We start from the raw sequence: 16,828 nt of genomic DNA, 5'->3' as shown, positions 1-16,828 counted from the left end.
CACCACACAGCTTGGTGCCATCAGTGAACTTGCTGAGGGTGTCCCTGATCCCACTCTTTTGTCACTGACAAAGATGATCAGCCGCAGTCTGACCCCTGAGGGACACCACTTACCACTGGTAACCAGATGGACAATGAATCAAAGAACACAAGTCTTTGGGTGTGGCCAGCAGCCAGTTCTTTGTCCACAGAGTGCTCCATCCATCAAACCATGGCTCTCTGAATTAAAGACAAGGATGTTGTGCTTTGCACATGTCCAGGCAGACAATGTCAGTTACTCTGCCCCATCCAACAGTGCTGTAGCCCTAGAAGGTCATCAGATTTGTCAGCTATGATTTCCCCTTTGTAAAGCCACCTTGACTAGTACATCTTTGTTTTCCATGTGAAATTTTGACAGTATTAAAATTGACTTGAGATCCAACACTGTGAATAGATGCAGCAGAATTGAAGTATTAAAATTTGTACACTGCTTTCTGAGTATTTCGCATGTCTTGTTACAGTCTGTTTGATACTGATACATAGGCCTGAGGTGATAACTCCCCTTAAAAGGGAGTTTGTTCCTTCTTGCATGCTGATATTCAAAGTTTGAATGTGTCTGTGCTTTGCTGCTTTTGGTTTTATTAGCAAAGAGATAGCAGAAATTAGGAAAAAAGTTCTTCCAGGATTTTTCTTCAGATTTAAAATTAAAAGCAAAACATCTAAACAGAGACTGTCTTGTCTAGATGTGAGTGTGATGTGGTTTTCCTAGGTCAGGTCCGTTTCAGCACACTTACCAATAAATCTATATTTTTCTTCTGCCCCTGACTGGTCTGTAAAGTTCTTTGTAGACTCATGGGTGGAAAACTGAATTGGGACTAGGAAAGCAGTTGGGTCAGGAGGGAAGAGATGATATGACCAACCCAATCTCTTGCTTGTATGTTTTGCAAGTTTGTTTTTCGCAGTTTGGTATTCGTGATGGGTCCTGTGCCTTTGGACTGTCACTTCTTCCTTTTGTCTGCATTTCTGGAGCAGCATCATACCAAGTCTATGATCTTCATGATTTTGCATTCTTTGTCCCTGTCTTACTGCAAGTGAATACTTGGGTTTTTTTGTTCATTTGTGCTTGAATTTCTAAAAAGGCTGTGATTGAAAATTTGATGCGTGTGGAAAACATCTTGAACATTTGGCTTCTCAACCCCAGTGATATCTTCCTGTATGGGCTTTTCATCTGAGACCTCCCTGGATGCACTGTATGAACTGAAAACATTGCAGTGTTGCAGGTGATGTGATGAAAGAGTATGACGATGGAGGTAACATTTTGTGTCTCATTCCGCAGATAAATTCAATACATATGTGACCTTGAAAGTGCAAAATGTGAAGAGCACGACGGTGGCCGTGCGAGGTGACCAGCCCTGCTGGGAACAGGATTTTATGTTGTAAGTATGGTGGTGCACAGCATGGTGCTATGGAGGTACTCCTGGTTGAGTTCTTCTGTGACCCTGGTGTTCATACAGAGCTGCTAGAGTGTGTAGGAACTGGAATGTTTGGGTAGATAAAATGCACAAGCCTGGTGGCAACCTAAATAATTTCTTTCCTGTTGTACGCATTGGGCTGTGGTGGAGGATGTGTGCTGGGAGATTGTCTTGGCTGGTGCCATGGAATTGCCAGTCAGGTTTGTAGTGAGAGGCCGAGTCTGAGGTTGAACTGGGAAATTACTGTGTGGGTTGGGTCTGGATTGATGTTTTCCTTGACCAGTATGTGCACAGCTGTGCCTGTAAGCCGAGACACACACACACACCTACAACATAGCTTAGCCAAGGACTAAAGGCCCATAGCTGAGCTTAAATGGAGCTCCTGGGTGTGGGAAGAGGGATGGAGAGGCTGGTCAGGGCAATTAAAGGCTGTTGTTAGTGCACTCAGGGCTTCTAAGAGGTGATCCTGGTTACCTCAGTTGGGAGCTGCTCCATGAGCAGCAGAACCAGTTCATTCCAGCTTTCCCAGGGTTTCTGGTGCACTTGGCACTTCTGATTTGCCTTGGTTCTCACAGATGTGACATAGCCAGGGATTTCCCAGTGTCTTTTAAAATGGTGGGGTTTTTTTCTGGTGGATGGATGATTTATTGATTATACTGCATTTGCTTCTGTTTCTATAGCTTTGTAAGGCAAATTGAACTAAATTTACTGAATGGGGGGGGAAATGATGTTGTATTCATCTTGTGGGGTCAAAGCTAGTGCTGCTGTTTCTCAATGTGTTTGAGGTATTTACACAGTATCTGCAGTAAGAGACATCCCCCCCATGGAATTTTGTGAATATGTTTCATAATCCAGCAGCATTGTTTCTTTGTTTCTCCTCAGCTGAAAGTGGGAGGTTGTTGCCTCAGGTTAAGGAGGCCACCTGGGTCAGTACAGCATTTTCATCATAGCTGTGCTCCCACCTCCCTTGTTTGGTAGTACTCTGCTTTTGGGGCAGCTCAAAAGCTGTATGCTCCTGTATGGACAGTCTGGAGCCTGTCCTTTGTCATCTGGTGAAATGCACACGCTCCTGAGCACCAGCATCTGCTCAGCTCTGCAGCTCCTGGACAGAGGCCTTGGCTGTCTCTGATGTAAAACATTTCAGGACTGGGTAAGGCTGGGACAAGGAGTTGAACCTACCATTTGAGTCACATGCCCATACTCAAACTACTAACTCTTTCTGCCTGTGATTTGTGCTCATCCTGTGGGCAGGAGCTAGCTTTAAACCCAGCCAGCTACGAAGGAGGCTTCTCAGTGGTGATTTAAGAAAGCACTTGAATGTGTTGGATGAAGGCTCCTGTGGTTGCTTCTCCTTCCCCTCAAGCAGCTCCTGAAGCTGCACTCTGGTATCAGCTGAGAGCTGAGCTAGCATGCTATAAAGTCACTGAGACGCTCCATAATTAGTTGCTAGGGAATATGGAAGCAGAATATTAGCTGAACTACCTTGCCATTATTGTCCCTGCTTTAGCCAGGCAACTCTACAGTAGTTCTGGTGTCTCCTTATAACAGAAATATTACATGTGGGAACGAATGTGTTTTGCATGATCCTGTGTACATTAAGTTGTCCTAGGGGAAACAGTGCTGGTATTCCAATACTGCTGTTCTCTAGTTTGCTGTTTTTCTTTCTGGAGTTGGAAAAGGATTTTGAGCACAGCAGTTTTTCCCCAAGGGAAGGCTGCTTTTACTGTCTGTGCTGTGTTTACCTTTTTCACGAGGCATAGTATAAGAACAGACCATAAGCAAAAAAATGCTTCCTGTCTGTGTTTGTTGGTTTTGCTGCCAAACTCCTTGTGAGACAGAGCACTGCAGAATTTGGGTCTCTGGGGTTGTTTGAGATTTGGCTATGTACCAGACCAGTTAAGCACTTCAATGTATTCCCTGGGGACCTCTTTGAATTTTGAAGGAGCTTTAAAACAACTGTGTATTTGCTGCATATTTGCAGGAAACACCTCGAGTGAAGGTGCCCAGTGATGTTTAGAACACGGTGATTAAATTGGTGTTGAAGTTGTGAGAAATGCCTTTATTTAAATCCTGTGTGTGTGTGGAAAGGGATGGACACCAAATTTCAGTCTTAGCTCTTTTGTTCTTAGAAGCTGTTCTGCATCTAACCAGAAGGTGGAGAAAGGGAGACACAAAGGCAAAAAAAGCCACTGTACAGAAATTCTCTTTATTTATTTTTCTTACCTAGTGACCTATCCTTTGGAGATCTGTAGAGGAGCCCTTTGGGTGTATCATGACCAGTGTCCTGCCCTGACAGTGTATGTTGAAGCAAAGTACATGGTTTTACACTGTGACTGAAAATATAGTATTACTTCCTTCCCTTCCCTTTCTGGACTCACACTGTTCCAGCCAGTAGTCAGCCAGTCATCATCGACCTGCAGTCCGATGAATGTCAAGCAGGGTGAGGGCAGAGCAGTGCTGGTACAGCTGTTTGCCATACTGAGTAACCCTATCAGAGCAGAGGATGCTGGAGACTCGATTACAAGATGCTAGCAGTGGACTCATAGAAGGCTGTGTAACAGCTTAATTTTGAACTGTTGCAGACTGAGCCACTCAAACACTGAACACTCCTAACCGCAATTCCTGTGTCTCAAACAAGAGCAGAAGCACTTGGATTTAACATAGACATTTATATGCTTTACTGTAATTGTAGGGTTTGTCTTGAACCTTGTAGATACGATGTTCTCTTTCAACTGTGAGAAGGAGACACAGTTCAAGTGGATGCTTGGATTTGCAGCAACTCTTTCTTATTTTGGCCATGACGGCAGTCTATAGAAATAAGACAGTAACATTGCTTTTAAATTTCCTTGATAGCTGTAACATAAATATGTTTGAGCAGAGGGCATCAGCACTGAATGTCCAAGATGCCTACTTTTGGGGATTAACAGTTGCAATGAAGGGAAGCCCTGAGCACTAAAAATTATGGCTTATAGCCTTTCTTCCTGATAAGTGTGAGACAGCTGTGGTGTCAACAGACAGCTCGGGATTATTCTCTACTTTGTTGTTTTTACCAGCGTCTGCTGTGTATGTGTTAGGCTGTTCTGAAGTGGGCATGTTACAAACCAGTATGCAGAAGCGAGGCATAAAAGCTATAAAACATTGAGAAGAAGCAAATTTGAGATGCATCCTTTTCTTAATGAGAGGAAAGTTGTTTGTGAAAACTTTCAGATCAGTATTTCCAAGAACCTGTCACTCAGTGGCTGTGTGGAAGTAGCTGGTGCTGGAGCAGAAGTGGCGATACACAGCCCTGAGAAATAGGTAGTACTGCTGATGCAGCTGTGCTGGATGTGGGACTGTTACTTTTGGCTAGGAGTACCTCCACTCACAGGTAAGTATTGGCATGTTTGCACCTGCCAGAGTACACCCATGTTGCTGTGCTGCCAAGGGAGACACCCACTTTGTTAGAAATGGGGTGCCTGATGACAAAGAACAGCTCACCTCTAGGTTTTGGTCCAAGGTACTCTTCCTTCTCCTGTGTACATAGCTGCAGTGATGAGTTCCCTGCTGGCAGTTCATGCATGACATAGTTCAGAGTTTTAGTTTGCACTCTTTGTGTAATTAGTATTAAACTGTGAGTTACTAGAAACTGGTGTTCCCTGTGAGTATAAGCTGCCTCAGCCACACACTTCCAGGAGCTCTCTGTAACTTGACACCACTCTGTGGAAATAGTTCGCTGGTATAATCATGGTGGTAATGCAGAACATGAAACAAAATTAGATTGTATTCTGCTTTTTTCTCATCTGTTCTGCCTTTACTTTTCTTGCAGTGAAATCAATCGGCTGGACCTGGGCCTAATTGTGGAAGTATGGAACAAAGGACTGATATGGGACACCCTGGTTGGGACCGTGTGGATTGCTCTGAAGGCCATTCACCAGTCTGATGAGGTTAAGCTGACAGAGAACCTGTATTTGCTCCAGTGTTGATAATTAATGCATTACAAATCTGGCCTGGTGCAGCCCAGACTGAGCTCCTCAGCAAAACTTCTACTTGCGAAGTCAGGAAGGCTGAGTGAGCAGGGAGGGCTGTCTCACCACATTAGTTTTGATTTTGTGTGAGATCACAACTGAGAGCCCTCACATAGGGCTCTTTGGTTTCATTTCACTTGTGTGGACTCAAGAACAAGGGTCTGATCTGTTAAGGAGCACAGACCTAAGTGTCTGAAGTCTTAAGAACTGACTGCTTAGTCTGATGGTCAGATTCCTATGACTTACTGCTAAAGACCTCTGTCTTGTCCAGCTGACAAGGTAGGCCCAGGGGACCTATGCAGTATCTTCTTAGGGCTTCTGGTTATAGTGTTAGGTGAACCTTATACTAATATATGTGGACAAAAGTAGGAAGTTGGATGTGTCAATGTCTGTAACTGCCCTAGCTACTGAGTTTGGCAGTTGTTGCAGCTAAGCATTTTTAACTCAAATTTTAGAGTATTTACGTAGAAGATTATTGGATTTGAGCAGGGAGAGATAGATTATATTTTCCATAAAAGGAAAAGAGTGGGGATGCTCTGCAGTGTGGCCATGAGGTCTGGCTGGTGCTCAGTTCCTCTCGCTGTCCAGGTGCTCCTCAGTCCTGCCTTTGAGGGTCTACCTTTGCAGTTCCACTGAGAAGGCAGCACTTCTCTTTGCTGCTTGCTCTGGTAGGTGCCTCTGAGATATGGAAGAAAATCCAGTTTGGAAGAAAAAGCCAGTGCATGCTGAATGGATGTAATTTGATGTTAAATTGGGTTGATAATGCTGTTAAGCTCTTTTTGGACTGTATTAGCAAATGTGTGAGTGTTGATGCATAAAGTTCTGCAGACTTGAATGTTTGTTCACTTAAGGCCTTTGATTCGCAGGAAGGTCCTGGGGAATGGTCTACACTGGAGGCAGAAGTTGTAATGAAACATGATGAAATCTGTGGAACCAAAAACCCCACTCCTCATAAAATTTTACTGGACACAAGATTTGAATTACCTTTTGGTGAGTGCATTTCCATAACTTACCTAGGGTGCTGACAGTGGAGAGAAAGTGGGAACAACTGAAGCTTTATAATTAAGTTGTGTTTTGTGTTCATTCTCTGTTCAGTCAGTATAGTTCAGTGGAGGTCATGTGGGTGGTATTAATTGTTTGGCTTCTTTCCAACAAGATCTGAATAAGTATGAAATATTTGCAAGTCCCTGGTTGCTGGAATATTTAGACTAGCAGCAGTTTTTTCTTCTGATAGTGTTTCAGGATTGTGTAGTCACAGATTTTCTTCCTGAGCGAGAGCATTTGCTTCTTTGAATCTAGACAGATTTGGCTCTAGAGGAGGTCAAGTAAGTTGTTAGAGCTATTCTGTGGTGAGTGCACGTAGCCCTCTTAGACATGTGCAGTTCAGTGAGTGAAACATTAATGCTTAGTGCTCCTGAACATTATCATTAGCAGAGTATATAAATAACTTAATGTGGTAAGAACTGCCTTTCTGGCAATTATTTATGGTTGAAAAATGCAAAATATGGAAAAGCAGCTAATTGGAGCAAACTGATCTCAAGTAAAGTTGTGTGTAATTTTAAAATTTTATTTTACTTAAGCAAACAAAAACAGCCCCCAAACCAAATAAAACCCAAAAGTAAGGCCTTAGCCAGAATGCATCCTAGGCTTGCATAACTTCTCTTTCCAGCTCTTGGCTGATGCTTGGGATAAAGAACTGAGATGATGTTTTTGGGGTTTGTGTTATTTTTTTTTTTCATGCACTGAGCATTGAAGTGTTTCAAAATGTTCTGTCATTGCAAGGCTCATCCATCTCCCTCTCCCTGTTGCATCCTTTTTGCTGCAATGCCCTAGTCAGTGTGAGCAATTTGTATCCTGCTCTAAGCAGGAATAGAGTGTTTGTGCAGGCACTGGCGTTTGGTCTGCACCTGTCAGGATTGTCCATCTGTTGTGGGAAGAACTTAGGACATCTGTGGGTCTCATACTCTGCTTCCTGGTGCTAGGGGATGATGCAGGCTTGTCCCTGCAGGTGAAGAGTCAATCCAATTTTAATTTTGTGCTGTGAGTGCACTGTTGTGAGTGTGCACAGTCCCCTGGATGGTTGTACTTCTGGGAGAGCACAGTGTTCTGTAGGAGCAGTGGCACTGCTCTTCAAATACAGTCCAGCATGCAAAGGGGAAGAGGTGCCTGACACCTCAGCTGTCCTGACAGCTGTCTGATTCTGGTCAGCAGCCATCCCTCTTCCGCAGGGAAATACCCTGGTGTTCCACTGCTACTGTTTGTAGGAGGTTTATTCTGAAGTTGCTTTTTATGCAAGAGGAGGAGCAAGCCTCTTTTACCTCACCAAAAATCTTGGTTCTTCGGTACAAGTGTTGAGGCTTATGGGAGGGACAGAACAAGCACACAGAGCTGAAGGCAAGGCTTGTAGCCACTGCCTTCTCATCTGAATTAATTCTGCCACACTTCCTTGTAAACTGCTTTAAAAGAAAATGAAGTTCTGGTGTCTCCCTTTGTACTGATAGTGTCCAAAAGAGAATTTGCTTTCTTTTGCCATTCATATTATGGACTGCATTGCATTTTGAAGTACTTTTTTCAAGCATAAGAAAACAGACTCCATGTAGATATGTTAGAACATCTGAATTTTAAAAATCAAAGTATTTCATGTAATAATGTGTTTTCACATTACTTATGTCTTTGCTTACCATGCCAAATACTGAAATAACAGGGATTCTGCACTGTTGCATTGAACGGTTTTTGTTCTAGTGTGTGAAGAGTTGTCTGCATGTCCAGGGTTTCATAATGTCCAGGAAAAAATGGGTGCATGAGTTAGCTCTTCAAAGGCTGCTCTTCCCTAGAAGAGTGCTGCAGTTTTTGCTTTGATCTCCATTTTCAGTCTGATGTGCCATGGCAAGGTCAGAAGCAGGCTGAAAAGCAGGAGGCACTAAGGGTGTGTCATACTCCTCTAGAAAGTGGCATCAACCCTACTCCAGTGGTGCTTCCCCTCACACCATGACTAAGTGTCTCCTGCCATCACCTTTGGGACAGAGGAGTACTCTGCACCATGGATTAGGCTCTGTCTCCTTTCCCTTGGAGGGGTGCATGGAGCTCACAGCACTGCCTCTGCGTCTCTCCCAGTGGATTTGCAGGTCAGTTTCCCTTTGCTGGATGGCAACAATATGGATTCTTAGTGCCCTGCATGTTAAGATTCTTTATCATATGAGTTGGGAGCTGCTGCTTTATCCCTACACAGGGAAGTAAATGGATCACTGATGTGCTGTGGAAGTTCTTAAGTCAGAAGCTGGGCCGTAGAGGCAAGATTTTACTAAAAGGTTTGGAGTGACACTTAAGAACATTGTGTGTCATGTTTTGTTTCCCAGGTGAAGATCTCTGGACTATTGTAGATGCATGAGAACCAGAGTGATGTGTGGGCTCATGTACAGCTTGTGCTGCTTTTCAAGTTGGGTAAAACATTGCTGCCTGGGATAGTAGCTTTAAAAAACCTGTGTGTTCTCCTGTTTGGCTGTGCTGCTGTGCTTTTTCTGTGATTTCTGGCTGCTGTCTCATTTAGATGCACGCAGATACAGTACCCCAGGTTATCCAATGTATTTAAAATATTTCATTGTATTTAGGTGGAGCTTGAGAGGTTTTAAAGGGTTTGAAAAAAAGAATAAATTATTTGAAAACCAGAAAAGCTGAAGTCCTTGATGTAAAACATGATGGTGTGTGCAAAGAGGTTTAGAAACTGCAGCTGTTGCCTTGTGGTCAGTTAGTGTGACATCAGCACGTGCTGATGTCACAGCGGAGGGCAGCTCTGTGGGCCCTGCTATGTTGCTTATCTCTGTGTGATGGACTGCAGTCCTGGGGACCAGGCTGTCGTACGATGCTCTGTGCCAGCCCCATGTTCTTTAATGTGCAGTCTCGCAGAAACAGAACGGCTGCAAATCCTCTGATACAAAAACGTAACAAATAGTGGGGATGGGAAATGTGAGGCATTGTATTAACCTGTAGAGTGAGAAGATTTGTGCTTGGTAGTCTAAAAATGGCAGCAAACTGCCTTCTTCATGGCAAGAAGTGGTTGTTAGCTGAGACAGGCTGGAGCCACTTTCTCCTCTGATAATATCTGTTTCCTCTTTGGAACAAGAGAGACAGTGGAGGGATACTGCTTTCCTTGGTTGGTTTAGAAAATTTTCTGGTAGGCAGAAGACAATCTTGCTATTATTGTTTTGATGCAGTGAGTGTGTATTGGCACAGATTTTTCAGGATGCTGCTTTCCAAATGTAAAATTGTTCTGCTTGATAGCAATTTACTCTGTCCCCCTTTTTTAGAAGTGCAGTGACTGTGCAAATCCCTCACAGGATGCAGTACTCAAAAATGCTTTTGGCTCCCAAACTATAACAGTTTGGTTCTGTGCCAAGCAGTTTCTAGTTCATAATTGGAGTGAAGATGCTTTTAGTGTTCTCAACACTCCCAGGGTGGGAGTGTGCTGATCTGCATCTAACCATGAGGTAGGGTAAATGTGCTTTGTTATTTTAGTGTCTTGGGAACTGAACAGGAAAAAAAACTCAGCTCAGCCAAGTCATTTCAGTGAGAAGTCAAGAAGATTCCCATACATTGGGAAAGGGAAGAAATTTGGTCTGGGAAGAGGGGAAGCCAGGGGAACACTTGCTGGAAAATAGGGGGAAAGAGGGTATAATTTCTGCTTTCAGCCCTTGTTCTCATTCCTGCCAAGCTAGGTTTTGCCCTAGCCCAGGACTTGCTACCTTGGGAAAACTCAGAAGGATCAAGGTGATGCGCAAGGTTCAGAGCAAGGACCAGAAAACCTGAGGAGAAAAAAAGCTTTAGGGCTGAAGTGCCTGGTAGTTGCCAAGCTAGAGATCTCTAAGCAGGAATGCTGTCATATTTAGCTTCCTGAGGAGTTTAACTGAGTGAAGTGGTCTGTATGGATGCACCAAATTCTCCTTTTTTCCTTTCTCACTCTGACAAGTCACTATATTGCTGTGTGCCCATTCCAGGTGTTAGGGCATGCACTTGCCCTGAGCAGCCCCACCTGGGAACTCCACCCACACCCCTGCTCCTGTGCCCAGGAATCCCACATCAGCTCAACTTGGAGCCTTCAATCCTGAGAGATGCTGTGGGAGTTGCTCATCTCCCACCCCAGCCATTGCCATGTCTGTGCCTGCTTATGGACCCTGCAGATTCAGGCCCTGCAGATTGAGGAGCTCAGAGAAGATGGGGTTCAGCTTCCAGCTGAGGATGGCAGTAAGAGCAAGGACAATAAAGCTTGCAGTGTTTCTGTGTGGGTTTCAAATTAATAAGCACCAAAAGATACTGACTCTACCTGTCTGTCTCCTCTCTGTTGTTTTTCAGCAATTTTGTTTCACTACTCTTTGTGTTCACCAAGCATGATGTCAGTGGAGTCCTGAGGTGGCTGAGGCCTCAGGTGGCCTCTCTCTGGACTAGTTAATCTTTTTGTCTTTTAAGCAGAAGTTAAGGTAGTGCAGTAATTTCCATTGTAGTCAAAAGCTGAGCAGTGATGCAGGAGCTGGCCAGGGGATGGGGCCTTGCAAGCAGTCTGTGATCTCTGTGGTGGAGATTTCCACTCTGTGCATTCCAGAGAGGCAGCTTCAACAAAACTGCTGATTGAGGCAGAACACAACAGAAGCTTCCTCAAAAAATAAAAATATATATCTCATTGGGATTTCTTTTGGGCAGGTAATGACTCAAGATCATAGGCCAGTTGCTTCCTGTTTAAAATGTGCTGTACAATAATTTTACTGATACTAGTATTGATGACAAGAGTTTCTCTGAGATCAGGAAGATGTCCTTACAGCAGCTGTTATCTGGACGGTAGCTGATTTTTATCTCTGACCTGCGTAAGAAGCTGTTTCAATAGAAGCAGCAGTCCAGCAGTAAAAATCTGCCAGCCCTGTTTATGAAATGGGCATCTGGGCTGTAAGATAGAATAGTAAATCCAAGAGACAAGTGTTGCTCCTTGATGTCAGGGCATGCCACTACATCATGGTTTTTAGGAAGGCATTGAGGCCTCTACCCTGAGTTCCTCAATTTCTGCACTGTTGATGGTAGTCATTGCTTCACCCTTCCTCAGTCTCTTTAGTCTTGAATTCAGGCTCCAGATTTGAATTGTTTGAGCTCTGACTTTCAGTCCGCATTTAATGGGTTTTTCTTTACCTTTTAGAGAAGTGATGTCTTTCCAAGACAATTCCATGGACTTTGCTGTAATTTTTCAATTTCTTCATGTCATTGTTGGAGTTTCTTCTCCTAAATCTTACCAGGTTGCACATTGATAGCCATTCACTTCGCTAATGCCTTCTTTCTAGATCAGTTCTGTCCAGATTTGCTTTGAATGCTAGCCCTAATTTGCACAGAGACTATCTAATAAATCTGTGCAGCTGTGACCCACAGCCCTGAAGATCAAAGACATGTATGTGTTTTTACAACTCTGGAAGAGTCTCTCATGTTTCTCTTACCTTGTTTTCTGATGGGTTTTAACAACAAAGTAATGTACTGTACATCAGAAAGAGCAGCTGGCTTTGTGTATTTTGGTTAAAATAAATTACTTTGGTCTCCCTCCAAGCAAGGAGAAATGGGTTGTCTTTTTTTCTACTTATTGCAGGTTTTTTGGAGTCAGATCCTAAGCTTCCATAAAACTTTCTCAACTGTGGAGTATTTTAACGCCTTGTGTGGGTGAGGCTAGTTCCATAAAAATTCAGTGGTGTTTCTGTTACAAAGATGTGGACATGAGTTCATAGTCCAAGGAAGTATCTACTGCTGAAACTTGAAATTCCACTAAATCTGGCATGTACCTGTTAACAGTGGTTTGTGTTCTGTTATCTGCAGTGTTTTTGGCCTTGTTGCTTTCCTAGGATGATCGTTTGTGTGGCTGAGAGAGGACACATGTAGAACAAACATTCTCTCAGTTACAAGAAGAAAGCAGTTCTTGGTCCTTTCTGAAAGCATTGTGGGTTCCAGTGGAATGCTCATCTGCCAATAAATCTTGTTATTTTTTTCTGTGAGGAGTGAAAGTGATGTAACTTTTAGAATGACCTTTTCATCAGGAGGCCACCCTGTCCTGCTTCTCCCATTCTTGCCAATGCATAACTTAACATATCATTGTGGTGGTGTCCATGGAGTATAGTTCATTGCAAGGAAGCAAACTTACTACCTCTTTTTGAGGCCACCTGAAAGTGTAGAGAGTCTCAGGAGGTGGCAAAACCAGCTGAACTGGTACAGCACTATCTTCCTGTCAGCTTGCAAGGCTAGTGGTGTTTTTAGCTGGAGCACTCCCTCCATTTCCTTCCTCTGTGAGCTTTGAAGTTTCTGCAGTGGTGCAGTTTCAGGCCATAAATAGCCAGATTTCAGAAGTTGCTGCATTCAGGGAGGTTAAATGGCTAAGAAAAAACCCAAACAAAACAATTTTTTTTCCTTTTTCAATGTTTTCACACCACTCCATCCCTAAATAATTTTGTGTTAAGCTTTTCACAGCAGGTTATCTGCATCTCTGAGCATGTGCTTTGAAAGGCGAAATTTTGAGTGGCAGAAGTCAGTGTTCCATCAGGACAGTATATTACTTCAGGGTGTGAAATAGAAAATAGTTACCACAATAAAAGCGATAATGCTTGCGACTTGCTGTCAGCTTGGTAACTCTTCTCAACGGTGCAAATGTTGTGATTCATTTCACAATGAAGCTGCAGTGTGGCATAAATGTAAGAATGTGCTTTCATGTGAATGTGACTCCCTATAGCACTGTTTATACCCTCAAAATATTTGGCTTGTTGCTGGCAAAGAAATAAGAGATCATTTATTTTTTGGTACCTAATTTGTGTTACACCGGGAGGTGTGCTATTGCTGTGCATAAGGTATTCTAGTCAAAAGCAGCCCTTGTTCTGATAGGATTATAAAAAGCCTCCAGAAGATGCTCTTGTTATGTGTTATAAAATATAAGCAAGTTAAAATACACTTGCTGTTGTGAAATGGCTCTCCATCAAACTAATATTTGAATTAAATGTGAACTAGTCTGTCTTTCTCTTTCCTACCTTTGTGTAAGTGTGCATTTGGTTAATGAGCTTTAAACAAGAAAGCAGGTAAGCCCTTGAAGTGTGCTGCTATTTACAATGTTTATTTTCCATCTGAGTGGTAACAGAAGTCAGTAATTTTTCTTAAAAATCACATGTGGGTTTTTTGTGTGTGATCTTTAATAGTAATGGTGATGAATGCAAAGTTACCTGGTTAATAAGGTGGTGTGACTTACTCTTTTGACTTAGATATCCCTGAAGAAGAGGCCAGATACTGGACCAGAAAATTAGAACAAATAAATTCACTGGGAGATGATGAGGTAAATATCTAAATTGAAAGAATATTGTAGCCCTGAATGTCTTAAAACTAGCTTTTATTCTTTGTATTGGATCCCTGTGATTAGGGTAAATACTGAATGTTGCTAATTTACAAGTCTTCCATGAACTGCTTACAGAACTCTTTTCTCAAGTATGCTGCTTAGTGTTAAGGAGGAGAATATTCTTCTGCGTGCTGGAAGTGCTTGAATAATGTTTTGTTGATGCAGATATGTTCAAAGAAAAGGCAACATCGTGCTTTACCTGAGCAGACAGTGAAACCATTTTTGACAGGCTGTGGTAGGTTCTTTTTGTGAAATGAAGTCAAAAAGGACTTTTTTTTGCAGTTGACTATGTCTTTGAAGATGACAAAGCAGGATAATAAATCTTTATTTGAACTGAGGACTGTTGGACATGTTGGCTTTTGTCCTAATGCAGTAGTTAATGGCTCAGTTTATGTGCATCTTGTGTTAGAATAAATCGTAGCTATGGCTTTGGTTCCCTAGCTCTTGTGTGTTCTTGACTAAGCAGCTATAAAATAGAAGTTACTTTTTTTATTTCTAAGAGCGACTGTTGGATGACTAAAATTTTGTTTGCAATCCATACTGTTTGCATAAGATTTAACATGTTAATGCCTGTACCAGAAATGAAGTATATAGAAAACCCCAATACTCATGTGTTGATGTGAACATCATTGAGTAAGAGCATGGTGCTGGTGAAGCCTTTTTGACAGGTCTCTTTCTATAGCAAGTGTTTCCATAACAAGATAACTTGCAAAATACTCTGCCAATGCAATGACTTCAGGAGATTTTGGTTCTGGGATCCTTCATCTATTATTTTCTGTTTATTATGTGAGTGATTTGGTTTACTGTGCAGATGAAAGAAGTAAGGTGGATTTTATTTTTGACTCAGGACAGACCAGTATTCGGGTGGATAAAAACTTAAATAATTTAGGGCACCCTCTCCTGCCTTCCTAGAAGTTTGAAAGCCTCTAAGATTCGATGAAAAGCCCAGTCCTGTCAGTGATGCTGCTGTGGTGCCTCCCTGCTCCCGCGGGCTGGAGCAGCAGTTCAGGTACTTCAGCGAGGCACAGGTGCCCTCTAGTGCTTCACTGAGCTGGTACATGCTGAAAGATAACCTGAGCTTTCTGGGTTTCCCCTTTCCCTGCAGTGCCACACATCTGCTTGCTAACTGTGTGCTCTTATCAAATACCCATAATGAAGTAATATCTCTGTATTTGTGACCTAGTGATTTCAGATTTATTGTGGATGTTCCCTTCGACCAGGGCGAAAAAACCCAACCAGGGCCTCAGGTGGTTCTTCTATAGTTCTCCACATTAGCCAGCCACCCAGAATGGGGATGAGATCTTCCTTGCATATTCCCCTAAGTGGCAGTGGCTTGTAGCTCAGGAACTTCCTGAGCCAGAGGCATTATCCTTGTCTTGAACAGCACTCAATGGATTTCTCTCTTGTGGATGCCAGTTGCCCTTTAAATGCACCCAGGTCAGTTATGCTTTTGCAAAGGAATTCACCACCTTAATTGTGCATTGCCTGAAGAAATATCTTAATTGCACTGAGCAAACAAACCCAGTGTTTGAGAAACCAGCTAGAGGCAGGTTTGTTTGAAGAAATTTAATGACTGATCCTCATGCATTCAGTCCCTGCCGCTCAGCTTTACAGACCTCACCTTTTGGGCTGCAGAATCCTGGTCTGCCCAGTGTTTTTTAGCACAAGACAACTTTGTGCCTTTGTCTTCTTTGTTTTAAGTGCACCTATCTCTGTTTGAGATAATAAATGAACAGACAAAAGCTGCAGAGGAGTATTGAAGGAGCAGGTTCATTTGGTGTTCAGATGGTGTCATAGAAAGGCTTTCCAGCCTCTCTTCCTACAAACACTTAATACTCCATTTTCATTTTGGGACTCTTGATAGCCGTTGGGCTGATGCCTTAAAAAGAGCAAAGTACTGCCATTCTGGGATCTCTGAGGATAATAATTCAGAACTCACTGCTGTCCTGTGCTACTGAAATTGCTCATCAGCAGACTTCCTTTCACCACTCTGTCAACCAGTCAGTGCTGTGAGATCTGGCAGTTCTTGTTTTCACAGTGCTGATTAACTCAGTGGGTTGGCAGTTTGCTGATGATAAGACTAACCACCTTTCAGGATCCCTTGTGCATTTTAAATAGCACAGATTGAAAGATAACTGCAGCGGAAGTCTGCTGTTGTCACCTTCCATGCACAGAACTGGTCATTAATCCCTACCAAATCCAAGGAGAGACTGTCTGGTGGCTGTGTTTTGCACAGGCTGCAGCACCAGCTTGCTAAGTTTGCCACTTCCTTTGTTGTCAGATCCTTTTTTCCTAGCAAATACTGTTCTCATTATTTTGGTCAATTGTCCTAATTTTCTCATATCTTTGTGTAATACAAGATAGAAGAGAATAACAAAATAAAACCACTGGCATTCCCTTAGGGAATGCTTTGATGCTGTAACAAACAGCTTTGTAAAAAGTCAAAACTGGCTAATTGAAATATCTCTGTGTTCTCTAATTTAGTATTAAATGAGATGAAAAATTCTTCACTTTGGATGTGAAGTGGATCACAGGAGAGTTTGCAAGTGTTGGCTGGGCAAACATTGTGTTCTTGCCTTGCCAGCCACATTAATTATCTTACAGCTGCCATCGCCTACTCTGGATTTGGTGTGAGCCCACATGAGATTTGAACTGCTGAGGCTGTGCTGAAGCCCCTAAATGTAAACAGGCTTATTCCCAGTTTGGAGCTCCCTGTCACACTGGCATTGTGGTGTGGAGTCAGGTCTTTTCAATGTCTAATTGAAGGTCTCAGAATTAGTAATAGGGCCTGTGCTTGTTCTAAAGCAGACTTCACCTTAAACAGAAGTGCACTTTGTAACATGGTTTTGGCATGAAAAAAGAGGACACTTCTGGGAGTGTGTTTAAATACAGATATGCTGGAGATTGTATTACAGATATTATGCTTATAGATATTGTGCTTTGATAATACCAGGGATATTTTCTCTTATGTGTGTCATGCTG

At 42.7% G+C, this 16,828-nt stretch overlaps 1 protein-coding gene across 10 annotated transcripts in view; it reads left to right on the top strand.

Moving 5' to 3' along the window:
• UNC13B (unc-13 homolog B) overlaps positions 1–16,828 on the top strand; it is a 207,969-nt gene that overhangs the window by 28,422 nt on the left and 162,719 nt on the right. For 9 of the 10 annotated variants that reach the window (XM_030969552.1, XM_030969548.1, XM_030969542.1 and 6 more), the window contains exons 3-6: positions 1,315–1,414; positions 5,256–5,373; positions 6,321–6,444; positions 13,716–13,786. In XM_030969552.1, coding sequence (XP_030825412.1) covers positions 1,315–1,414; positions 5,256–5,373; positions 6,321–6,444; positions 13,716–13,786 — 413 coding nt within the window. The remainder of the gene's footprint in view (positions 1–1,314; positions 1,415–5,255; positions 5,374–6,320; positions 6,445–13,715; positions 13,787–16,828) is intronic. The other variant, XM_030969551.1, reaches the window with a different exon arrangement.

This window comes from Camarhynchus parvulus, chromosome Z, assembly GCF_901933205.1.
Source record: "Camarhynchus parvulus chromosome Z, STF_HiC, whole genome shotgun sequence".
NCBI classification, from domain to species: domain Eukaryota; kingdom Metazoa; phylum Chordata; class Aves; order Passeriformes; family Thraupidae; genus Camarhynchus; species Camarhynchus parvulus.
Note: the sequence above shows the minus strand (reverse complement) of the source record. Positions and strands in the feature narration are given on the sequence as shown.